The sequence below is a fragment of the Trichechus manatus genome, unplaced genomic scaffold (genome assembly GCF_000243295.1).
Source record: "Trichechus manatus latirostris isolate Lorelei unplaced genomic scaffold, TriManLat1.0 scaffold00195, whole genome shotgun sequence".
NCBI lineage: Eukaryota > Metazoa > Chordata > Mammalia > Sirenia > Trichechidae > Trichechus > Trichechus manatus.
Window position 1 is genome coordinate 2,453,497 of NW_004444131.1, and position 26,123 is coordinate 2,479,619.

Sequence of the window (26,123 nt, forward strand, 5' to 3'; positions counted from 1 at the left end):
GGAAAGTTTGGGGATGGGGCACAATGGGAGAAAAGATTAGAGAGGTAAGTCTAGGTCCTAGAGGGCCTCTAAGCGAGCTAAGGAAGTTGGACATTTTGTTATAGACTATCAGGCCTTGTTGGATTTTTGAGCTGCAGAATGACTTGATAAAAGTTAGTGCTAAGGAAGGATGTAGCTGGTACTAAACAGTGTAGAAAGTTAGCCCTTGGCCGCAGTTTTGTGGCCTGGCCCTGACTGCTATGGAACTATTCAGGATCAGAATTGCTTTTGTTCCTCAGGCCTCAGGTGTCTAACTGCACATGGACAATTCATCACTCACACTTGGGCATCATTTCTACATGCTGGCCTGGCTTCCATGGAAGGAACTCTTCCTGTTGAAGAAAACACACATACAAAACAAAAACAAAAGCAAAATAAAAGTCATTTGAGAATTCTTGCAACATCTGTGCAAGCTGGGTAATGGACAAATATTCTCCTACCTGGGACCATATCCTCACTAAGCTGCAGAATCATGAAAATTACAAAACGAATAGACTTAATAGGTATTTTTAGTGTGTCCCCCCAGACAGAATCCGATTGCTCCCCACAGGATAGAATTAAATTACTCTAAAGCACAACTACTTCCCAAGAAAGCAGACAATCTTAATAATTTAAGGAACTTAAGGAGAATAATAAGTTTAAAAAACAAATTATGATTTTGAAATTATTTATGCAACTACCATAGAAGCACGTTGGGATATTCCCTTGGAAGCATAACAAATCTAAAAAGGAGATAAAGTAAAGATCCTAAATGCATGAACCTAACCTTCCAGAAGCAATGGTGTCATCAGTCATCGGCCGGCCTGGCAAGGTGAGCAGACTCTCTTGAGAACAGGGGTGATGGTCTCTCCTCATGGAAGTAAGAGTTTAATCCATAATACTGGAAAGATTGTCAGATCTGGGATCCCAGCTGGGTGCAGGAGGGTCTGACTGAGCGTGTGATGGATTGGAAACCAAAGCTTCCAACAGTCCATTTACATAAATGGACTTCAGCTGGAGGAGAAGGCGGGGCCAGGGATGGGGACTGAAAAACACAGGGCCTGCCCATCTAGGATATTAGTTTTCTGAGCATTCCTGTAAGCTTCCTTCTAAGCTCTGTGGACAGAAGGGAGCTGCCAGGAAAAACAGAAGGAGATATTTCCACAAATGAATCTGTGAAGAACAACAACTAACATGATTTTGGGCATTCATGTTCTAAGCATGGAACTAGCAGTGGCATTATCAGTTAATCCTCTTGACAACTCTTTGAGGTATGCACTATTACTATTCCCACTTCACAGATGAGAGTACTGACCTATCTAAGGTTACCCAGTGTCATGGATTGAATTACATCCCCCCAAAAATGTGTGTATCAGTTTGTCTGGGCCATCATTCCCAGTACTGTGTGTTTGTCCTCCATTTTGTAATTGTAATTTTATGTTAAAGAGGATTAGAGTGGGATTGTAACATCTTTACTAAGGTCACATCTCTGATCCAATGTAAAGGGAGTTTCCCTGGGATGTGGCCTGTACCACCTTTCCTTTTATCTTACAGGAAAGGGAAGCAAGCAGAGAGTTGGGGACCTCATACCACCAAGAAACCAGTGCCAGGAGCAGAGTGCATCCTTTGGACCCAAGGCTCCTGTGCAGAGAAGCTCCTAGTCCAGGGGAAGATTGATGAGGAGGAGGACTTTTTCCAGAGCAAACAGAGAGAGAAAGCCTTCCCCTGGAACTGATGCCCTGAATTTGGACTTCTAGCCTACTACACTGTGAGAGAATAAATTTCTCTTTGTTGAAGCCATCCACTTGTGGTGTTTCTGTTATAGCAGCACTAGATGACTAAGACACCCAGTGAGTAAGTGGCAAAGCTGGAACTGAAGCCCAGGTCAATTGACTCCAGAGCTCATCCTCCTCAACATTGCACTAAATGGTGTGATGAGCAAGGCTAGGGACAAACACTACCCAGAGTGGGAGAGGTGGGATGGAAGCAGTGTGCCCCAGTTGTGCAAGGAGGGCTCCAGAAAAGCAGGGCCTCCGGCACAGGCATCAGTGAATTGGCAGAAGGCACCAACAGCAGACTGGAGAAAGGCGGGCCAGAGTAAAGACCATGAGAGAACTGAGGGGTCCCAAAATATTGGGGGTGGGATTCTTCAACATGGGGATGGCAGTAGAAGAGATTGTGCAGGAAAAGGATACAGTGAGAAGAGAAGACGGCCCAAGACAGAAGCCATCTCTGCAGACACCAACATTTCAGGGATGAACCAAAGGAGGGGATCTCAAAACTGAAACCAAGAAGCAGACAGCCAATGTTCTGTCAGCCCAGATTTATTAAAATTTGTTTTATTTCATTAAGTATATTCTTCAAATACAGCCATTTGAGAGTCTGGGAGTATTTGCCTTAGATTTGTCTACTTCATACTCAAACTAACATTGCTTTTCTTGTAAATTACTCTCCCTGACTTTTACTGATTACAGAAACATTGCACGTTAGCTTTAAGTGCAAAAGAAAAATTAGAAAGATAGTGCAGGAAAAAAAATCCCTTTAAATAAAGTTTCATGCAAAGCATTCATTCAATGAACGTTTATTGAGTATCTACTATGAGAAAAAAAGTCAGGAGGAGCCAGGTTAATTTTATGGTCAATTAATTTCACCAAGTTAACCTATCAGAAGTGATGGATGTAGTGCCCCTCAGTGCCATCTGGGACAAGAGAGTGTGATCCAAGCCTGGGATAGAGGAGAGAGACCACTCAGCTGTTTGGTCCAACCAAAAGATAGTGAAACATGGGTCACCAGAGAAGGACTTGCTTAGGGTAGCAGCGAAGCCAGAGCTAGAAATAAGCCTATGACACAGCACTGGGATTCAACTAATCCTTGAGGCTAACTGAGTGAAAATCATGATTAATATGGAGTAGCCCAGCATCAGAACTGTGTCTCAGAGATAGCTTGAGAGCAAGGACACAAGGCATACTAATGGAATATCAGAGGTCTCCAACCATTTTTGAAACAATGTCCCAAAATCCCATCTAGATTTAAATGGACCCCAGTCCTACGGCATGTGGATGTATCACTGTTTTAGGGGTTGCAGTGTCCCTTTGGGAATATCACCTTCAGTCTCACTAAAATAGGATTTAGCATGTGTGTCTTGGTAGCGCACTAGTTAAAGCACTCAACTGCTAACTAAAAGGTTGGCGGTTTGAACCCACCAGCTCTTCTGTGGGAGAAAGATGCAGTAGTTTGCTTTTGTGAAGATTTACAGCCTTGGAAACCCTATGGGGTAGTTCTACTCTGTCCTATAGGGTTGCTATGAGTCAAGATCAACTCAATGGCAGTAGGTTTGGTTTTTGGTTTCATTCCTTAAAATACTAGTATCTATATCTATCTATCTATTTATCTGTCTATCTATCTATCTAGCATCTATCTATCTACAGATACATCTCTCTATAGATAGCTCTCTCTCTCTCTCTCTATATATATATATATATATATATATACTTTTTTTTTTTTTGGCCAGGCGATGATCCTATTTTCACAGGAAGATCATACAACAGTGAAGAAAATGGGCAAAAAAGAAGATGGATGATGATTAAGTCAGACTGAAGAAGGAGACAGCATCTGAAAGGAAGCAAGAACAATAAAAGATCCATTAAAGTTACACTGTGGCAATGATCAGAAGGTACATTCTGGCAACAGACACTCCTTAATGTAGAGATTTCGTTAAAGTAGACTATTCACCATGCTGGCCACTTTAGGCCTTTTTTCTCCTTTGTAAGAGACTTTTAATCAAAGGGTGAGTAGCGTTTCCTATCCTTCCAGGGTAATCAATACTCCCACCAGAGCCAGGAAGAGGCCATCTGACAAAGCCAGCATTGTTGCCAGTCTGCTCCAGGACTCAAAGAAAAGTTGGCAGTCCTGAGCAGAATGTGAATCTTTGACGATCTCCTAACGGCCAACCTTATTAAATAGTAATCATTTGGCTCTGAGCTCTTCAGGTACTTGTCATCTCAGAGTTCAAAGGGCTGTGTAAATCCTGTGCTCCCATTTTTGTCTCATCTCCTTTATCCTCCCAAAGATGAGCCAGAAAACTTCCAGCCTGCTATGTGAGTTCTCTATCTTAGGCTCACCCTCTATTTGAGCTCTTGTGCAAATTGCGAACACATTCTGGAAAAGTTGTGATTTGGCCCAGTGTTATTCCTGAGAGGAGGGAGATCCCGGGGTGGTTTGTGCCGTGCAGAGCACATCTGTATTCCACAGGAAGCTCTGAGACTCTTCCTCACTAAAGCCCCACCATCCTTCCTGGAGATCAATCAGGAGCCACTGTGAGAGCTTTAGAAGAGGAGATAAAACCCAAGAAGAGTCTTTATTTTTGGTATTCATAAAAGTTGAGCTTTTAAGCAGTTCTTTTTCTTTAAACTTAAAAATCTTTTGACAAAGGCCAATCAGAAAACATCAGGCCCAGAGTTCATCTTAAAAAGAGCTTTTACATGTCTTAGTCACTGAAATCAGTGGCTAAGAAAAGGAATGAGCAAGACATAACGCTTTTGTTTCCTAACCAGTTTGAAGGGCTAGACAACTTGAGTTCCTTTCTATTGCATCAATTTTTTTTAAAGGAAAAAAAAGTAAACCCCTCAAAAACCTCTCACACACATGTTCAATGACAGTTTCTCTATTACCTTCTCTAGTTTAAATCACTGATCAATACTAATGAATTCCCACTGAATAAGACTATTTGGAGAACAGTCAAAATAATTTTGATCCATTATACTTTTCCACAGAACATGGAATGGCTACTAGTTACAAAGAAACAGTTATTCCCAGACGGAAGTCAATCTACACTTGAAAGGACTTTAAATTGGCAATAAATTGGGTGGGGACAATGAGGGGAGTTGTTTCAGGTAGAGAGTAGATAAAGTTGAAATCATAGTATTCCAGTATTCCCTATGTCGTTATCACCCATTCCCAACTATGTTCTAAAATGTGTAGACCAGTTGAGAAGGTGTCCTGCCCAAGAGGGAGTGGTTATATCACCACAAGGTCTATTGGGTGATAGACTGAATGCAGATGGCTCAGGGAATTGCCATTAATATATCATGAATGGAAAGTCAACCCACAACTTGGCAACCACAAAGGTAAGGCACTAGGATCTTCTACTAAAGTGAGTAGAATTAACTGAGGGTCCCAGCTACTTCCCTCTGAAATCTATCTCTGTCTTTGTGCCGAGGCCATGCTTTCTATGCACTTCTCCCAGCCTATGACACAGTGAAGCAGGGATGCTAATGAGTTACGGGGCTCCACTGAGGGGTGACGTTGGCTCAAGGACTTCCTGTTGGCCTTGCCAAACTTGTCAAACTTCAGTGTAGTCTATGACCTTCTTTCCTTCGCTCTCTTCTCCACAGCAGTCAGAACTGCTTCACAGTTGAATGGCTCTTCTGGGCTCTTTTGGTTTCTTCCTCATTATCCCTCACCAGTGTTTCCCTCAATTAACCTGTTGCATATTAGTTACCTAGTGCTGTGTAACAAAACAAAACAAAACAAAAAACCCACAAGTGAGTGGACTTAAAGAACAGGAATCTGTTGTTGCGTAGTTTTGAAGGCTAGAAGTCCAAATCAGGGCATTGGCTATAAAAAGAGAGTCCTTGTTTGCTGGTGGCCCCAGAAGTTCCTTGGAGCTCCTTGGCATTCCTTGGCATTCCTTGGTGTCTGTCTTTCCCCCATGTGTGGCTATATCTATTCTGCTCTTTTTATAAGATACTTCCGAGCAATTAGGTTTAGGACCCACCCTACTCTGGTATGGCCTCATTAACATAACCCCTATTTCCAAACAGGGTCAGCTTTATAGGTACAGGGGCTAGGATTTCAACACGTATTTGGAGGGGCACACAATTCAATCCATAACAAATATCCAATCTCATCTTGGTGTTGGCTTCTCAGAAGACCTAGAAAAGCACACAAGGTATGTCACTGAGAGAGGATCATATCGATGGACCCAAGACTAAGTGCTTATATGTCACCTCCACCATAGGTAATTCATTACATCTCAAGATAAATCAAACTGCTCTTCAAGAAATTCGGTTGCATTTCCCCAGGTTTCTGCAATTACTGATACTGCCATTGCCTCCCATCTGTGAGGTAATTTTCCCATCCATCCTACCTGTATATGGTTAATCTTCCTGAAATGTTGCTCTCATCCTTTCTCTCCCCTGCTTGGGTCTCTTCTCTGGACAGCTTCCCCAGGCATCCTCAAATCAGTCTACTAGGGGCAAGAAAGGTTCCAGCATTCCCTATAACAAGAGTCAAAAGCGAACGCAGTGTCCTGTTATGAGCACCATGTCTCCCCAGGGACTTCCTCCCCAGGAACTTCCTTCCTTCAGTGGGGTTAAGAGGAGGCCATCAAGTTTATAGTATGATGTAGCTTTCCCTGACTTCTTCTCCTTCAATAACAGCGGCCAAGAGGGAACCATAGACTCTCTCCTCTCACAATTTTATATCTCGCTTTCTTTCGTTGGGAATTATATTGTTATTATCTTTTTATGTTTGTGAAAATTATTTATAGGTGTTAATTTTAATAACTGGTTAACATATCATAAGTTTACTTAGCCATTCCCCTATTGTTGGGTGTTTAGGTCCAATTTTTCTGTTATAAACAACTTTTTTATAAACAGCATTAGGCATATATCTCTGCTTTTGGGGTTGTTTCACTAGCTAGAATGTAGAAAGTAAAACCTTGGGGTTGCAGGGTGTGAAGATTTTTAGATTCTTGATATATTGACAAATCCTTGTCAGGTTTTTAGAATCCTTCAGGTCTCAGCTCAATGTCCCTCCTCCCAAACTTTCACTGCCCCTCATCTTAATTGTGTCCCCATCTCCTGGAGCTCTGGCACACTCTCTCACTTTATATCCCCTAATTCTGTTTTATTTTTCTCCATGCGAAGTGGTTAAGAGCTCAGCTGCTAACCAAAAGGTCGGCCATTTGAATCCACCAGACACTCCTTAGAAACCTTATGGGGCAGTTCTACTCTGTCATATAGGGTCACTATGAGTTGGAATCAACTTGATGGCATACAACAACGATTCCTGTTATCCTCTCGTAACAACTTTGTTTTGAGAATCCCTATCACAATTTACAGTACTACATCTATTAGTATGTTTATTTAATTAATGTTTGCCTCTGCCTTTGGACTGTAGTTTTTGTAAGGACATCAAGGACTCTTTAGTTCACCACTGAATGCCAGTGACTAACACATTGTCTGGGATATAGTGGGCCAGGAATGAATGAATGAGTGAGTGAGTGAATAAATATGTCTATCATCAAGACACAAACACACAAGGTACAAAGCAGGTTGGGAAGTTTTGGATGAGATGAAAGAAATTATAGCACCCTGTCCCTAGGCAAAGGGGCCCATGGAGGTCCTTGCACACCCACTGCCTCCCTGAGAAGCAGCAATGGTTAGAACTGAAGATCTACCTTCTTCTGAGAGGCCACCAGAACTTAATCTATCTTTCCGTTTTTACTTCAGACATCAGAAGAAGCCCCAGACCTCCAGGTCACCTCTCATTAGTTGGTCTCATCCTGAAAGGCTTTGTACATCCCCTACCCTCTTCTTGCTCTAATTGATACCTGAAGCCTTCCTTGTGGTGGCTGCTCTTCTCTCACATGGTGTATATTTTGGATTTGGAAATGGGATAGGTATCTTTCTTACTCCTTATTGACACTTCTAGGTCATTATTCTACCCTTCTTGCTAAATCCCCACCCTCCTCCTTTGAAGCTCATTGATTAGACTATAATATATGTTATCACTCTTTGTTGCAGTCATCTATAGATCTTCATTCTGTGAAGATTTCAGCACCTGAATCCCTATCTTGCAACCATATTTGTTATTGTTGCTGATTTCAACATCCATGAAAAAGATCCTCCTAATATCCTGGTATCTCAGTAGGGTGACCCCCTCACCTCCATTGATCCTGTCTCTTCCACCTCACTTCCACTCCCCTCTCCCACAGGCATACCTGCCAATATCACACCTATCAGTATTCCCTTCATAAACACTACTTAGAGCACTTCACTCCACTCTCTGATAATTTTAATATCTCAACTCCCACCAGGGTCTCCAATCCATTAAGCCAACATTGTATTATCTACTTATCTGGCTTTGTACTCACTTTTCTCTTTATCCGCTTAGATCATCATTGTTGTAACCTCTTTTGTTTCTCTCTTCCTTAGCCATGCTCATCTGACAAAATACTAAGCCTGGCCTCCTTACTATTCCTTGAACATACCTGGCACACTCCTGCCTCAGACTTTTGCACTTGATATTCCTTCTGTTGGGCATGCCCTTCCTTCACATAGTCACATGGCTCCTTCACTTCCTTCCTGTCTCTGCTCAACTGTGACCTCTGTGCCCCCTACTAAAAATAGCAGCACCCTTGCTCTCTCACTTTATATCCCCTAATTCTGTTTTATTTTTCTCCATGCCAAGTATGACTCTCTGAATACTACATGGCTATTTATTGTTTCCCTATTATAATGTTATTCACTGGTGTATTCCCAGCACCTAGAATAGCACTTGGCACACAGTGGGTGCTATGAATGAATGAATGAATATGTATGAGATAATTATTTTTCCTAAACTGACTCTGAATTCTACAGTATAAATTTCAGGCCATATAAAGTGTCATCTTCTTTAAAAATCAATATTGGTCTCTTCATGGCCTGACAATTACCTTGAACAAATCACACAAATAGGATATCTATGATTTTCAATTAATCCAGTGGGAGCACCTAAAAGGACTTAAGATACACTGCCGAAGATACTAGCATAGTGTCTGAAGTAACCAATCAGAGATTTGAAGTCCCTGATGAACCATCCGCTAATGAATGGAGAGAACATTTCCTGGCTTACGGGAAGGAGAGCTGGAGCCAAGGGAAGCGCCTTGTTCAGCTGGATTAGTTATTGGAAACTCATTTCCTTAGGCCAGCCAGTTCCTCTAGACACTGAGAGTCTGTGGCTGTCTCCCCTCCCCTCTAGGGGTGTGGAATAGGCCTGGAGCAGGGGGAGTATCAGCTACTGGCTCCTGCCTCTCAACCCATGAACAGTCCATTTATGGGAGCAATGATGGAGAAGAACCTTTGCTAGCAGAGGGTGGGCACAAACGCTCCTGGCCAAAGCACTTGAGTGAACCTCCAAAAGTTCCCAGGAGCGAATACTCAGTCCTAGTGAGCTGCCCAAGTTGTGTGATGGTCTGAAACTGGACCAGAAAAGCAGACTCAGCCACTGCCAATGTTTCTCTCTGAGAAATTGTTAACTGTGTTTGATTAGGATCTTGAGTGAAATAAGCTACTCGTTTCATTGGGAATGTCTCAGAGCTAAAAGTTTCTTTCTGTGCATAATTAATATTCTACCTCTTTGAAGATAAATTTTATCTATCCAGCTCTGAAAATGGATCATTTCCCCTTGGCTATGACTATGTCATCTCCTTATTAAAAATAAAATAAAACACAGAGAAAAATGATATGTAAAGAAAAAGAAATGCTTGCTACAAATGATTTATATTTTTATTCCCAGCATGCAAAGCTTAAGAATGCTTTTAATGCATGTCCAGCTTGAAACCTCCTGCAAATGTCTTACAAAATTTTATAACAGGCTTTTCCCATCTGTGCTGAAAGCAGCTGATGATTTAATGCAAATTGTTATTGTTTCACCATCTCCTAGCGATCTTTTCTATTTTAGGTTAGCATTCGGGGTCTCTTTTGCATCTGCTTCAGAAATTCGGCTGCTAGGAACTAGCCTTTTGTCGTGGTCTCTCTGTGTTCTACTGCATCCTGCTTTTTTCATGTTTCAGATCCTACTTGGTTTTCATTTTCGCTGTCTTCAATCTCATATGACTCTTTTTTTCTCAAAATTAAAACTTGGCTTAGAAATGAACACCTTCTGGGCTGAGAGTCTACAACAGTGAATGAACCAAAGAGGGCAGAGCATGGAACAGTAGGTACCACCATGGGACCTGGGTGGAGTCTGCAGATCCATAGGGACAGCTGGCATTGACCATTTCAGTAGACAATTAAAATTTAAATTTATGACACACCATGCCTGAAGTATGAATAAACCATGATCTGTATATATAGTTTATATATTACAAATTATATGCTGTTGTTGTTGCTGGCGCCATCGAGTCAATTCCAACTCATAGTGACCCTATGCACAAAGGAATGAAACACTGCCCGGTCCTGCACCATCCTCAAAATCGTTGTTATGCTTGAGCCCATTGTTGTAGCCACTGTGTCAATCCATCTTATTGAAGGTCTTCCTCTTTTTTGCTGAATATATTTATATATTAATTCTATAAATTTCAAGCATGTATACATAGTATTGTGATTAATAAAATTCATTTTAAAGGGCATTATTAATTTCGTAATAACTATACATTATGTTGTGCTTATTTTTCCCAATCAATAAAAAGTACAATTACCGTCAATAAAAAGTACAATGATTAAGCACTGGGCTGCTAACCCAAAGATCGGGGGTTTGAACCCATCAGCTGCTCCTCGGGAGAAAGATGTGGTAGCCACCTTCTGTAAAGATTTACAGTCTTGGAAACTCTATGGGGTAGTTCTACTCTGTCCTATACAGTCGATATGTGTTGGAATCGACATGATGACAATAGATTTTTAAGGCATTGGTAGTTCAGTGGTGGTGGAATTCTTGCCTTCCATGTGGGAGACGAGAGTTTGATTCCCGGCCAATGAACCTTAAGCACAGCCACCACCCATCTGTCAGTGGAGGCTTGAGGGTTGCTATGATGCTGGACAGACTTCAACAGAGCTTCAAGACTAAGACGGACTAGGAAGAAAGGCCTGGTGATCTACTTCCAAAAATCAGCCTATGAAAACCCTGGTTGCAGTTAGGACAATGGGTTTTGCATTCTGACTAAGCCACTCACCAACTGCATCACTGGCATGTCACAAGCTCTGTGAGTCTCAGTGTCCTCTTGTGTCAAATTTGGACTAACACTTCTCTAACCTGCATCGCAGGGTTTTGAGACTCAAACAGAAAAGATGGGAATGTTTTCCAAAAATGCTATACAGATGAATCAACCAAATAAAGTGGGAAGCCAGAGGCAGCTTGCCGACTGTAACCACTGGTCTGTTTTAGTGGGAATGCTTTGGTTGCTTGGACCAGAGGGGGAGCTCTTGGGCTCAGACGGAAGTCAAGCCAAGCAGATAAAATTAAGGCGAGTTTGGAAATGGAGTTGCAAGTCAAGGCATGTGTAGGACAAACTCACTCTGAGGCGTCACAAGACAAGTTCAAAGTTTGCCTTATTCCCAAATACCTCGCATTTGTTGGTGACCCCTAATCTGACCCAGCTCTGGGTTGTCAGGCTAATGTTTTCACTCATTTCATCCCAACATAAACAGCTGTGATAAGTATGTTGCCACTGACAACTAAAACCGAATAAAAGCAAGTCAGATATGAACTGAACCCTGAAACCAGCTCATTAACCAAGGTCATGATTGGTTTAGAAATTTGCTTTGTTTTCCTTCCTGTCATATGCCAGCAATATATAGCACTTTTCTCCCCCGTTGTTTGCAACAGGCTGGGACTGGAGCCATGTGAAACTGTTTTTAATGGCAAAACTTTCAAAGTTGTACTTAAAATATTTGCATCATAAAAATCCCTCATGGAAGCCAAACTTCAGTTTCAGAAGGAAGCTTCCACCAAGCAGCAAAACTTGCCTTCAGAGAAAGAAGAAAGTCTCCTGCAAACATCACCATATTCCAGCTGACTTCTGGGGAGGAGAATCAGATCCTTCCTGAGGCATCTACCACGTCTATGAACAAACTCCAAATGTCTTTTCTAAGCCAACAGCAGTGTGAGGTGACTCAGCAGTCAGTTCAGCAATTTGGAAAATGGGTGTTCTTCACACCTTTAATTGATCCTGTGAGCAGATAAGCGCTAAGCATGAAAGATGAGTAATTGTTCAACTTCACTGTGGGACAACTTAGTCCATTGTTGCTAGAATTTTTCTCCTCTGTCCTGTATTAAATAGACCCATCTGGAGAGTGACAGAGACTAATGCAGACATAACTTGCTTAAAAAAAATTTAAAAATCAGAAAATAAAAACTGATCCCTTAAATCTGAACTCAGAGAAGAAAAGAACTTGTGAGGAGAGGTGATTATTCTAACAAAGGATTCTTGACCTGACAGGAGCCATAATGGGAGTCTTTAGAAGTAAAATCTCTTACTATGTGCTTAATGTAAAGAAATGTAACTTATGGACAAAGGACACACACAGATTTTTACTTTGCTGAATAGGATATGAAAGCTAAGGACAAGACGCCTGTGGCAAAGATGTTGAAGGAAGAAGAGGTGAGATGAGTGCGGGCTGGCCTGAAAGATGATGAATTTTGGAGGGAAGAACACATCTAACGGGAAAATAATTTTCTGTGATGTGGTGTGCAATGACACTCTATTTTCCTCATGAGCTCTAAAGTAAAATGTCATTTTATTGTTTAAAAAAAAAAACTTATATTCAGAATTACCACCCTAATCCCTCACACATTAAAAAAAGTCAATTTAATTCAACCAGCTTTTGTGATCTAATCATTACTCAGAGCTGAAGATGGTTTCCATTAAAGCATCTCCGTCACTCTCACTTTCTGACCTGTGAATGTTCTTATTAGCTGCCTTATTAAGATGATATCCTGTCTCTGAAGTAAGAAGATTATCTCCCTATCTGACACATCATTGTAGTAATCTTTGTTTTAAAAAAGAAAAAATTTAAACCTGATTTTTAAATAGATACTTACATTTATGCCACACTATGCTACCCAAAGGAAAATATTCATAATGTAATGTGCTTAGAGGTGGTTAGTTGAACTTTAGTGGTTTACTCTCCCATGACTAACAAAGTCAGAAGCAAAGAACTATATGCTTAATAATAGGCTGATTTCATCTGGGGGAATACCAGAGCTTTAAGGATTTATAAATAGCAGCAAAAATGGGCTCAAAGATACCAACAATCATGAAGATGGTACAATACCAGGCAATGTTTTGTTTTGTTACACACAAGGTCGCCATGCATTGGAGAAGACATGATAGCCACTAACAACACAGGACATATATAGAATTTCATAGGAAATATATAGAATTGCATACGCATAAACTACACATACCTGTAACATGTATATGCAAACGTGCACTTTCTCATAAAAAATATTGGAGGAAGAGAAACAGCCTTGGAAGTAACCGTGGGTAAATTAAGAACAATGATCTGGGCAGGACTGGACAGCATTAGACTCAAGAAGCCGGACTGACTCCTAGTTTCTTACCTTTCAAAGCCTTGTTTTCAGACTCATCATGGAGGACGATCATGGAAAACACTGATGTCAAAGTTGTCTGTTTTCATGTTTTCTTCCCCATTTCAAAATGGGTCTAAAATAAAGCCAACTGTCCCATTCAACAAAACAGAAAATTCATTTGGTGTACTGTCTCTGGTTTGGTATATCTGACTTCCTTGGCAGAAAGTCTGAGAAGCCCAGGTACCACTCACCTTCCTGTTGATGGACAGCCCTGCCCATTGTGGAATGCTTGGACCTCTGAGCTCCTTTGGCCTAACTGACCACAGGGAGCGGAGGTGTTGGTGGTGTCTAAATGACATAGATAAGGAGAAGTATTAATGGATAAAAACCAGTTGCCACGGAGTCAAATTCAACTCATGGCAACCCATGTGTGTCATAACACTGGTCAGGTTCTTATTTCCCAACTTACAAAGTAAGGCTTTGCTATTTCTTTTAGATGGACACTCATTACTATTTGCACAGTGTTTTAGAACTGTGTTGCGTAAGGTTTTCAATGACTGATTTTTTTTTCAGAATTAGATCACAAGGCCATTCTTTCTAGGCGTCTTTGGTGGATGCCAACCGCCGATCCTCTCTTGGTTAGCAGGAGAGCATGCTACCTGTTTGCATCACCCAGAAACTCCCTAACAGTAAGAGTGGTGATAACTTCATAGTCTTTTTCAAGGGACAGTTGAGTTACTCCTTTCCATCCTCATCTAAGTATGTGCTCCCTTTCATGGATGTGAGGTTTCTCTCTGGGGGTTCAAAGCATAGAAAACGGCAAGTCTTGATAGTGCCCGGTCTGGCTTTTCCTCTAGACACGCTCTTCCCATCATACCCTTGAAGGCCTCAGGAAGTGTTTGGGAGCCAGAAGGGCAGTTCACTGAGACGAGATTGCTTCTTTGTGGAGCATATTTTCTCTTTTGTCTATATCTATTCCTACTTCTCTTCTCAGTAACCCTCAAATTGTCAGTTTTAATCTATAAACCCTTTGTGATTTGGGCCCCCACAACATTCAATATTGCCTCTCTTACTTAATCTATAAATTCCTTTGTGATTTGGGCCCCCACAATATTCAATATTGCCTCTCTTACTCTGCTTCTTGCTGTCAGTAGGGATAAATAACCTGAGAATTTTGGCATTTGCCCTGGACCTCCTGGTCAGTGAGAAAATGAACAAATCTATCCATCTTTCCTTTTCTACTCTCCCATACTTTGCATGGATGTAAAAACCAAAGAGGTGATATTTACTTGGCAGGCCATATACCTGATTACTAATCTTCAGGTGATAGAATTTGGATTTTGTGACAAGATGATCAACTGATGCCAGGTACTCAGTGAGGAGGACATTTTTGATAAGTCCTTGGGAAGTTTGCCCTTGGGGTAGGAATCACATCTATCTTTGTATATGTGCATAAGATAGTTAAAACAAACTACAAATATATACTCCTTTATGCCTTCAAAATACCGTACAAATAGTAACAAGTGTCCATCTAAAAGAAATAGCAAAGCCTTACTTTGTAAGTTGGGAAATAAGAACCAGATTAGTATTGGCAGCAGATAGGATTTGGATCATTCTCTGAGCTCACAGTACTCCAGGCTAGGCCTCAACCAAAACAGCTAGCCTGCCAAAATGATTCAAAGGGAGCAAAGGGTAGTAATGGAAATATCAGACAGTCCTGGTGGTGCAGTGGTTAAGAACTCAGCTGCTAACCAAAAGTTTGGCAGTTTGAATCTACCAGGTGTTCCTTGGAAACCCTATGGGGTAGTCCTACTCTGTCCTAGAGAGTCACTATGAGTCTGAATTGACTCTATAGCAATAGGTTTTTTTTTAGCTTTCCGCAGAGTCCCTGGGTGGTGCAAACGGTTAACGTGCTCAGCTGCTAACCAAAAGGTTGGAGGTTCAAGTCCACCCAGAAATGCCTTGGAAGAAAGGCCTGGTGATCTACTTCTGAAAAATCAGCCATTGAAAACCCTATGGAGCGTATTTCTACTCTGACATACATGGGGTCACCTTCAGTTGGAATTAACTCAATGGTAATTGCTGTTCGTTTGTTTGTTTGTTTGTTTTATTGGCATTCTGTATAATTTTTTCTTATTTAGTTCTGGTGTGTTGGCTCCTGCACTTTAGAATCTCCCTTGCTTTTTGAGTCAGCCTAGGCCTCTTCCAGGGGACTCATTAAGCAGGTCCTTTTCTCTTTTCTTGTCCCCTTCCTCCTCAGGTGTTCCAATAAGCAATCAATCGCTCATTTCCGTGTTTGCACACAGAGAGATCAGAGAGAACTTCCAACCGTCTCTGAATATGAAAAAAAATCACATCTGCTAATGCACTTTAAAGAAAGAAACAGTTAGGAGAGGTTCCCCAGGAATACCACAGACACCACAAGAACAGGAAGAAATATGTCTTTTATTATAAGTCTCATATATACAAGGAAAGCTGTTTCTCACAGCTCAGGGAGGGCTGAGAGAAACAGCCACTGCCATCCCAGGCCGCCACACTTACATGGTCATGCCACTGAAACATCGCTGCACATTATTAACAAAAAGAACCAAGACAGAAATGTGTAAAAATAAGACACAGGTACGTGTGTGGACACTTCACATATTTTCTAAAAACAAATTGACACAAAAATACAATGTGCCAGTAAAAAAAAAAAAGGTGTATCAATACATGTCTTTTTTTTTTCTTTCTTTCTTTTTTGTTAATACACAGTATGCTGAGCTCTGATCTCAAGCTTTTTTCACATCAGGATTTGCAGGCACTTCAGCAACCCGGCTATGCTTTACAATACATGAAGTTAAGACGAACAAATGAAAACATGTGAGCAACAGAGGTTCTTGTGACCCGTATGTACATTAAAAATATCGACACGAGAGCAATCTTCTGTCACCACTGTGGTGGGACACCAGCATGTTCTCTGTAGGATGTGCTATGGTTGCCTTTTACATTTTGTGGTAGAATTATTTAGTCATATGGCATCACCAGACAGATATAGTATGTGGGTGCACTAGGCAGACATGAATTCCAAGCGACTTTAAAAACCATAGAAATCAGTTTTTAGAATCCAAAAATGGCTGTCTGATTTATCTTTGCCCCACTCTAAGTCCTTCCTGGCAACCTGTCAGAACAAAAAGTAATTAAAATAATTATTGGGATATGCTGGAGTATAAGCTCATGCTGGGAAAATTCTTTTCTTAGCTACCACCTCCCACATTACAATCCACGCAGAGGTTCACGGGCAGGCCTGGCCCTTCCGCCACCGTTGATCACCCCTATCTCCTACGTTCCCTACGCAGAGATGTGGGGACTCAGAAAATGTGTTAGGAACATGACTGAGCAAGGGTATTTATAAACACAGACTGCAACCATCACTGTTAATTTTATTGGTAATGTTGCGTTATAAGGCAGTTACAAAAGGACCCCCATGATAAACAAAAAGTGTTGGAATATGGCTTAGCATCTTCAATAGGACAAAAAAACTTTCCTTTCACAAGGAGCTGAGAAAGAAAAGGGGAAACTGTATTGACTACAAAGTACCAGAAATGGGTGTGTTGTGAAGTACCATAAAACTCCAGTTTCTGGTGTATGTCACCCACTCTCATCCACCAGAGGCTGACATGTTGCCTTAACATCTAAGAAAAAGTAAAGGGAAAAAGAGGGATCAATACCACCCTCAACTTCAAGTTAATCTGTCTCCACAGGTTCTGTGGGGCTGTAATAGCAAAGCTCTGGACGTGTCATGAATTGGGCCAAGATTCCTGGTACCCTAGAGAGATGCAGAACATGTGAATACCTTGAACAGATGATTGTCAGATGGTGGGAAATCCTTCCATGAAACAGACACTTGAGACATAGCGGCAAAGACATTAAGGCCTTCCATTTCTTTGCCCATACTCCTTAAAGGCACTGATACTGACAACAAAAATACTCCATAGTACCGTCAAGGTTTTAAAAAAATGCTCCAAAATACAAGTCTTCATAGGAAAATGTCCTTTATTGCATGACATGAAGACTCTGCTCTTCTCCTGCTCAGGAATAAAAGGGTCTCCCTTTCTCAGGAGTCTGCAGTCTGTTCAGCCTAGCAACCTGAGAAGGGGAGGGGGGCACGTCTTGCCGGAAGGGCCCCTTGGGAGGGGTGTAGTTGGGGTCCTGGACTTTCTTATATGAGTCATAGTTGTTGGACCCCTCGGGAGGAGGCTTCTTCTTCATCTGTTGCTCTTTCCGCCTCTGTTCCTGGCGCAGGAGCTCCTGGGTCTCAAGCATCACCCTGGCATTGAAGCCGTGCCCGCCCATGTAGCCGTTCCTTGAACCTTGGTAGCTAGAGTACCTGGGGTTCTCCTTGGCACTCTGGAAGCCTTCCCCAGGGGCGTAGTTCTGCTCCCAAGAATCCTGGGAGACAGAACTGGCGTTTTTCCTGCTTTGCCTAGAAATCAAAACCCAAAGGTTAGCATGAGGGTAGAGGAAGGGCAGAGAGAGAGGAAAAGGAGGAGGAAAAGACGAAGGAAGGGTGAAGGATCAGGGGTAGAATACGCACTTCAATGTTTCAACAAACATCACTGTGTTCCAATCATGTGGCAGTCGCTATGATCAGGGCTGAAGGATTCAACACTGAAAAGACTCAGCTGTCCTCAGCAAGCTTATAGTCTTGGATAAGTAAACAACAATGACTAAATAGGAAAGAGAATGAATACAGAAACACGGAAGTGGGCACCTGACCTAGAGTAGGAGTGTTGTGAGGAAGGCATGTCAGGGAAGACTCTTCAGGAAGACAAGATGCCTCGACTGAATTCTAGTGTATAAGGAGTAACCCAGCAGGGTGTGGGGTAGAAGGACATTACAGCAGGGGAGCAGCTAAGCAAAGGGTCTGTGGTATCTACAAGTGGTTGTGCGTGTCTGTTTGTTTGTTTTTTTCCAGTTGCCATTGAGTTGATTCACGTATGTCAGACCAGAATTGTGCTCCATAAGGTTCTCAATGGCTGATTTTTCAGAAGTAGGTCACCAGGCCTTTCCTCCAAGGCACCTCTGAGTGGACTCAAACCACCAACCTTCCAGTTAGCAGATGCGTGCTTAACCATTTGTGTCAACCAGGGAGACAGGTATAAGAAGGGCCTCACGGAGGCACTCAGCTGGAAAAGGGATAGGTCAAGAAAGCTTAGTTAGTCAGGCTAAGGAGTCAAGACTGTATCTGGAGTCAGCGGGAAGCCTCTGATGGATTTTAAAAGGAGGAGATGTCAGATCAGATTTCCGTGTAGAAAGATATTCTCTCTAGGCAATTAAGAAAATGCAAACCATTCCCTTTTCAAAACACCTACACACCCCTCACAACCCCACAGCTATTCATAAAACAGGGTGCTCTTTCTGTGTTTGGATAGGTCCTTGTCTGTTCTGCTCAGGGTAACAACATCTCCGGCAATTTAGACACATCGGCAAGATGCTATATAGGAGTATCAGAGATCTGGCAGCTTCTACCGCAGCAATAATTGCCTGCTTTAGAACATTACAATTCAATTCTAAACAAGCAAAACAAATATTTTACACAGCTGCCACCATAATGTCAGAGACGCGAGCTAATATGAAGTACATGTAATGGATTACAATATGAGTTCAGTTTTGAAAGATTTAAGTCTAGACCCCTTTATGATTAAAAATGCAACAGGCAGTCCCTTAAAGCACCAGCTTTAGAAATGGATGTGTCAGCAACTGACATTATCAGAGTACGTGCTCATCAGGATTGTGGGACCCACCAGCCTGTAGAGTAAGCACTATGTTACTGCAAAATGTACCTCTACCAAAGGCCAGGATAACCTGCTTCACTCACTTGCTGTCAGCCCAGAAGAGGAGAATAAATCAGGACCCTATAGAATTTTCAAAATTCTTATCACTTCTGTAATAAAGTTACACATCATTTTCAGGGAACATTATTGTTTTGAAACATCTTTAACTTACTATCAATTCCCCAGATGCTTTCATGAATTTACAATAAGATTGGCTATGATAAAGTAAAACAATTTTGTGCCAGAAAGGAAGACATGCCCTAATTTTTTGCCTGGAAAATGGAAGAAGGGGAAAGAGAATTGAGTAATAAAACAAAATATATTGCTCCATTTATCAATGAGAAAATCATTTGGCGACAGCATGTACTGCTCGCCGTTAACATCAACATACACAACATGGCTTAGTGTTCACAAAGATTCCTGGAGAGGAAAAATAAGGTCTATGAAGCCATTGGGTCTCCCACAGGAATGAAGCCATTTGCATTTTGGAGCATTCAGAAGTGCCATCAATATGGTTTGCTATGAAATGTGCCCATTTTCCATATGGCCTAAAATGTCGTTAGGGATATTTTCAATAAGCAGAACACACTTAACGTCCAGCATCATCTCCGGCTGTGATGATGATTAATTGAGCAGTCTACAGTATATCTATCTGGTTCTCTTTTAATGGGAGTCAGAAGCATTTGTACTATCAGTCCAGGCAAGAATCCTTAGATTTGATGGAATAGTTTATTTGCCTAAAGCACTGATTATCTACACTTAAAAAGTCATAAATTAATCTGCCCAGAGACATGAATGATGGAAAGTACTGGCATGAAACAAGGGATTTGACATTAATCATGACACTTTAATTAAAACAACAAACTTGTTACTGATGTTACAGCAACAACTGTGGGATTCCTTTACGGGTTAGTTATCAATTTAAAGATAACCAGAAATAGGCTGCAGAAATGTGCCCTCTTTTTCATCCTTGGCCTATGGAGACCCAGTAGCCCCCTCACTCTCCCACTCCATGAAGCCTGAGGCTTTGCTCTATGGAGGTTGTGTATTGCACGTTGAATTGCGAAATATCTCAGGAAGACAGTCTTCTATATTTAAACACATTGAGAATTCACTAAAGGTTTGTTAGGGATGGAATTCATGAAGATGTGGGAGAAAAGAATTTCTTTTAGCTAAAACTTTCTTCAAAGTAATCAGCATAGAGAGAAGGAAGCCAGGTGCCCAAAGGTTTGAAATAAGATATGTGGGAGAATGCATACGTAAATACACATGCACAGATAGATACATACGCATACATGCATGCAGACACACATAAATGCACATGCATGCATACATGCATTCATACATAAATATATACACACACATACATACATTGATGCATATATACACACACAATACACAGATACATACATGCATTGATACAATACATACATAACACATACATGTTTCCTTGGTAAGGAAGCTATTGGCATCACTAAACTCTTGATTAAGAAGAGGACAAGAAATGAGCAGACTTTAGAGCAGCAAGAGAAGGAAGAAGCAGGCAATAAGAATTTGCTACATTAGAAAATTAGTCACCAGGCACCAGCGTGAAGTGGGAGAGTGGCTTTGGAAGCAGATAGACGTAAGTTTAAATCCCATATCTACCACTTGTCAGCTGGGTGACCCTGGGAAAGTTATGCTGGTTGGACCCAACTTGCCTAATCTGTGAAATGGGCATAATATCTAACCTCATAAGGATGCAGTCCCTAAGGAAAGCCATTTAGCCACCGCAGTGAAGAGGACAAAGAAGAGGTGGAGGTAAAAGAACAAGGGAAGATACAAAGACCAGGGCTGAAAGGATGGCAAGCTGATTAGAGCCATAAGAAAGGGTCTGGCAGGGAGACCATGTAAGGGTAAAAAGACACAGCTGAGAAGGGAAGCTCACCAAGCAAGGAGGCCAGATAACAAGTGAAGCCGAGGGACAGGGGAAACATAGAGGAAATAGAGAGAAGGAAAATAAAATAACGGAAAAATATTCAATAAAGGATCTTGAATAAGCTTTTCTATCAGTGACTAATGATTGATTGTCACTGTCTTTAGTCTGCTGGTACTGTTGTTGTTAGTCACTGCTGAGTCGGCTCCAACTCACGGAGATCCCACGTACAACAGAACAACATTACCCGGTCTTGTGCCATCTTCTCATGATCACTGGCAGGTTTGAGTCCATTGTTATGGGTACTAAGTCAATCCATCTCATTCAAGATTTCCCTCATATTTTTACTGGGTTTAAAAGCTGCCTTTGGGATACTAAGCAAAAGAACTAATTAGAAATAAAAAAAGGAAAATACCCTCGCCTGACTGAAAATTGACTGTGGGGCACTCAGGTCCCCTTTCCTCCTGAACTAGTATTACTACCTGGCTAGTGTCCCTTGTTTAACATTTCAAAGTGTAACCCAAATTCTGGCTATAGAGTTCCTTAATTACAGTTAGAATTTACAAACCATGCTGGTTCACATACATGCCTATAATTCAAACCACCTTATTTAATGTGGCCGATACAATCTTGACCATTTGTTTTATTTTGTAACTGAACTTCTTGTGTGTATGAAATCTTTTTGGTTTCAAATGCCATACCAACTTGTTTAGATAAAATTCTGCTAATTGTCAACATTCGAAAAGCAGAGGTCAAGTGTCTTTGAAGAATATCACATGTCAGAAACTTGGACTTGGCTCATCTTCAATGTAGGTTGTTGACCTCCTGCTTGATTTCTTTACCTTCGTTCAGATTTCTGCACACAGCTTGTGGTTGAGTGGCCTTGCTTTGCAAGGACACAAGCCGGGTGCAAAGGTCTACATTCAAAATCTTCCTCACAAACATAAAGATACACACTGAGAAATTAGTCTTTAACAGCAGACTATGAGGTAGAGGCCCACCAACACTTCTTACCAAAACTTACACAACTCCTTTGTTTAGGATATTCCAATGTTTTCATATGTAAATAGAATAAAATGGCTAAAATAGGAGCTACCATTAACCCTGAGAGAAAGTTTTAGTTATTTAGGGAGAAATTAAATAACAGTAGTAGTAGCAGTAGTAGTACCAGCAGCTGCAGCAACTCTCTCTACATATAAACAGAGTTATTTCTAGAAGGGGTTCCAGAAAGGAGAGAGAAAAGAAGAAAAGGATGTAAACAGGAGATGGTAGAAAACAAAGGGACTAAGAATGAAGACACCACAGTTCAAGCTGTAGTGCTGATGAAGAATATCGAACATACCATGGGCTGCCGGAAGGACAACAAATCAGTCTTAGAAGAAACATGACCAGAGTGCTCCTTAGAAGCAACTCACTTATTTTGGACATGTCATCAGGAAAGACAAATCACTAGAAAAGGACATCGTGTTTGGTAAAGTAGAGAGCTAATGAAAATTAGGGAAAGTGTCAATGAGGTGGATTGACACAGCGGCTGCAACAATGGACTCAAACATACCAATAATCGTGAAGATGGCACATGACTGGCAATGTCTCCTTCTGTTATACATAAATAAGGTCACCATGAGTAGGAGCTGACTTGATGGTAACTAACAACAAGAGTGAAGAAGGGGAGAGGAATGCCATGATAAAAAGTTCAGCTTGGAATATATGAACCACTGAGGAATGTGACCAGGAGAAATTCAGTGGCATCTCTGCATCTTATCTGTATTTTCTGTCTTCCTGAGGATTGGGACCCTAGAGTCTCTCCTTCCTCCAAGCTGTCCTGCCCTTCCAGGGCCCTTCTCATCACTCTCTCCCCTTCCGCCCTTTCTTAACCCTTTGCATTTCCCAACTCACTGCTCAGATTATATACACATTGATAATGTTCTCCTTCATTTCTCATAAATACTTTCAACCACAACTAAAATATGTGAAGTCAAACCACTTGCCAGTAAAAATAAGATTACGGCCCCTGCACTGCCAGCTCCATTCACAGATGAACAGGTCCCATCTGTGTGGCTGTGTGGCAGGGCTACACCAGCTGTGTTAATCTGTCCACATTATCATGCAAACTTGAAAACAAAAGTTCTTGGTAGCAATGGGCCTCGAAAAATAATGGTTCAAGGCATGGGCAGGTCTGGGTTTGAATTCTGGCAGAATTACTTCCTGGCTGTGTGACCTTACAGGGAAGTTACTTAATTTCTCTGAGCATGTTTTCTTGCGTGTAAAAGAAGACAATCTCCAAGGTCCTGTCCAAATCTAAATTTCAATGACTCTTACATAACTAACAGTTGCCATCAAGTCACCTCTGACTCATGGCAACCCCATGTGTATCAGAGTAGGACTGCACCCCATAGGGTGTTCAACAGCTAATTTTTCAGAAGTATATCACCAGACCTTTCTTCCAAGGTGCCTCTGGGTGGATTCGAACCTCCAACCTCTCAGTTAGCAGCTGAGCATGTTAACTGTTTGCACCACCCAGGGCCTCTAAGAGAGAGGGGGCTAAATAACAATCAGTGAGTGATCCTCCTACGTAAAAGAGAAAGTGATTTAGTACTCAAAGGAGACAAAGCCTTACAAATTGAAAAAGAATGACTGAATGAGCCAAGTTACTAAAATAGATGGCATTAATCCTGTTAAGAGATTTTCATTCACAACCACATTCCTTTCACTAACTAGTGTCAATGTGGTAGAAACTCCGATGGTTATTAGAGTGATTATACAACATTTAACAGACTCAACTTCATTAGAAACTGAGTCAAGATCACTTTTGCATGGGTCAGTCAAGTCTACGAAGATAAGCATTTGCGAAAAAAAAAAAAAAAAGTGTTTTGCTCAAATTCAAAACAATCTGCTTGATGTCAACACAGCCTGTGGATTTTTCTACCCAAAATGTTTTTGTCATCTGGAATGTTTCTGAAATAGAACAACAAATGCCTGTAAGAACTGTGACTATAAGAGTAACTTGTTTTGGGGAAGTTTGGAGAGCTGAACATTTTAAAATACTTTTTTTTTTTTTTTTTTTACTATATACAGAGGAAATACTTTGATGGAAAAATGGATATTGTTTTGATGTATTAAGGCTTAGTCACCTGGGAGATTCCTGTCCTTTGACAGAGAAATGTCTGGAGTAGGGGTGCTTCAACCTGAGAGCCTGGCAGATCAACCCCTTCTTATTCGATTGTCTGTCAATGACTCTTGGCTTCAACACTAAACAACAGCAGGGAAGTCAGAATAATAAGAGAGTGAGGTTTGGTACTAGTGAGTTCATGTCAGTATCATACATATAGTATTAATACCCTAGACTTTTACCCTGGTGGCTCAGTGGCTAAGAGCTCAGCTGCTAACCAAAATGTCGGCAGTTCAAATCCATCAGCCGCTCCTTGGAAACCCTATGGGGCAGTTCTACTCTGTCCTATACAGTCGCTATGAGTCAGAATTGACTCCTTGGCAACGGGTTTTATACTTTTACAGCGGGCAGTGGGCAATGTGGTTCAGTGGTAGAATTCTCACTTTCCATGCAGGAGACCTGGGTCTGATCCCCGGCGAATGCACCTCAGGTGCAGCTACCACTTGTCAGTGAAGGCTTGCATGTTGCTATGATGCTGAACAGGTTTCAGTGGAGCTTCTAGATGAAGACAGACTAGGAATAAAGGCCTGGCAATCTACTTCCAAAAATCAGCCAATGAAAACCCTAAGGGTCACAATAGTCCGATTTCCTTATGCATCGGGTCGCCATGAGTCTGAGGTTGGCTGGACAGCAGCTAACAACCACAAGATACTTTCACAGAGTTCTAGATTTTACAAAGTATCATTTATTCTAGTTATCCCACAAGCTAAGCAAAGTAAGATTTATTTTCCCATTTTTCAGATAAGAAGACTGTTTTCTTCATGGATAGTAGGTAGTGAACCATACTAGAACTCAGGTCTGACCCCAAGCCCAGCACCCACATGTCAGGTAACTTCTAATTCACTTAGGGAGCTTTTACAGTGACAATGTTTGCATCTCCTTGAAACACCTTTCTTTGTAGGCTTCTTGCCATACAGCAAAATGGCATCTTGAGCTAAGTGAAATGATTCTCAGCCACCCATTTGTCAGTTCCTCTAGGATTACCCTGTGTGAGTTGGAATGTCAGTGGATTTTGAAAGGAGGGATTTCCGAAAGGGCTGGGAGAATTTGAACACTTAAAAAGAGTCGTCTTACCGAGGCAGAGAGCTGTACTGGCGCTGGGCTTGCTGGAAACTCTCCCGCTCCTCTTGGCGCTGCCGCTGCATCTGCACCTCCACGGACACAGAGTGCCTGCCGCTCTGTGCGTACGGCTTGGAGTTTGGCTAAAGGAGAAGAATTCAGAATAATTCAGGAGAAGAAACTACTCATCTTACGTAACTGGCTGATTTAACTGTAAATCTTAGAGACTGATTTAGAAACATCTTGAAATTTCTGTGAGTTTTTTTGTTTTTTGATTTTTCAAAAGCAAGTTTCTTTAAGAGGAAGATAACTGCTCTTTACGATCCCCAAATACTCAATCATCTTAAATTTTGATTTTGGCTTTGGAATGCAATTTAAAATTGAGAGGTCACCCTGGTCAGGTCTTCTTAATGAGGTTTGGCAAATACTAATATTAGCTACCAGCTTAAATTTCTTCAATATATGGCAAATGCAAGGAAAGTGAGGCCCCACGGAGGACTAGAAGTTAACACATACGCACACACAAAAAAATGTTCAATAATTAAGAAAAGTGGGGAAGTCCATGGGTGAATGCTTGAAAGTTGGCCATGCTGGTGAATTTTTTCCTCCGGTAGTTAAATAAATTTTACCATAGCAGCCCAGGATACAATATAGCTGATTCTCCTTTTGTTACGGGATGGCAGTTAAATTTTGAAACAAGATTATTTTAAACTGGGCACTCTTATCCATGTATAGTCCTCCTCCAATCCATAATGGCAGCCAAGTGGGGAATAGAAAAACTTAACAAAAGAGAAACCATCTCAGATTATTTGCTTAGCATACATATTGAATATATATGGTGAAAGGATACAAC

The 26,123-nt window shown here is 41.3% G+C and overlaps 1 protein-coding gene across 8 annotated transcripts in view; it reads right to left on the minus strand.

The window, feature by feature from the left end:
* Positions 1 to 15,738: 15,738 nt before the first annotated feature.
* Positions 15,739 to 26,123, minus strand: part of PARD3 (par-3 family cell polarity regulator) — a 651,375-nt gene continuing 640,990 nt past the window's right edge. For 5 of the 8 annotated variants that reach the window (XM_023741945.1, XM_023741943.1, XM_023741941.1 and 2 more), the window contains 2 exons: positions 25,286 to 25,401; positions 17,329 to 17,776 (listed from right to left, as the gene is read on the minus strand). In XM_023741945.1, coding sequence (XP_023597713.1) covers positions 17,383 to 17,776; positions 25,286 to 25,401 — 510 coding nt within the window. In that variant the 3' untranslated portion in view covers positions 17,329 to 17,382. Of the gene's footprint in view, positions 17,777 to 25,285; positions 25,402 to 26,123 lie in introns of all 8 variants that reach the window. The other 3 variants (XM_023741946.1, XM_023741944.1, XM_023741942.1) reach the window with 1 other exon arrangement.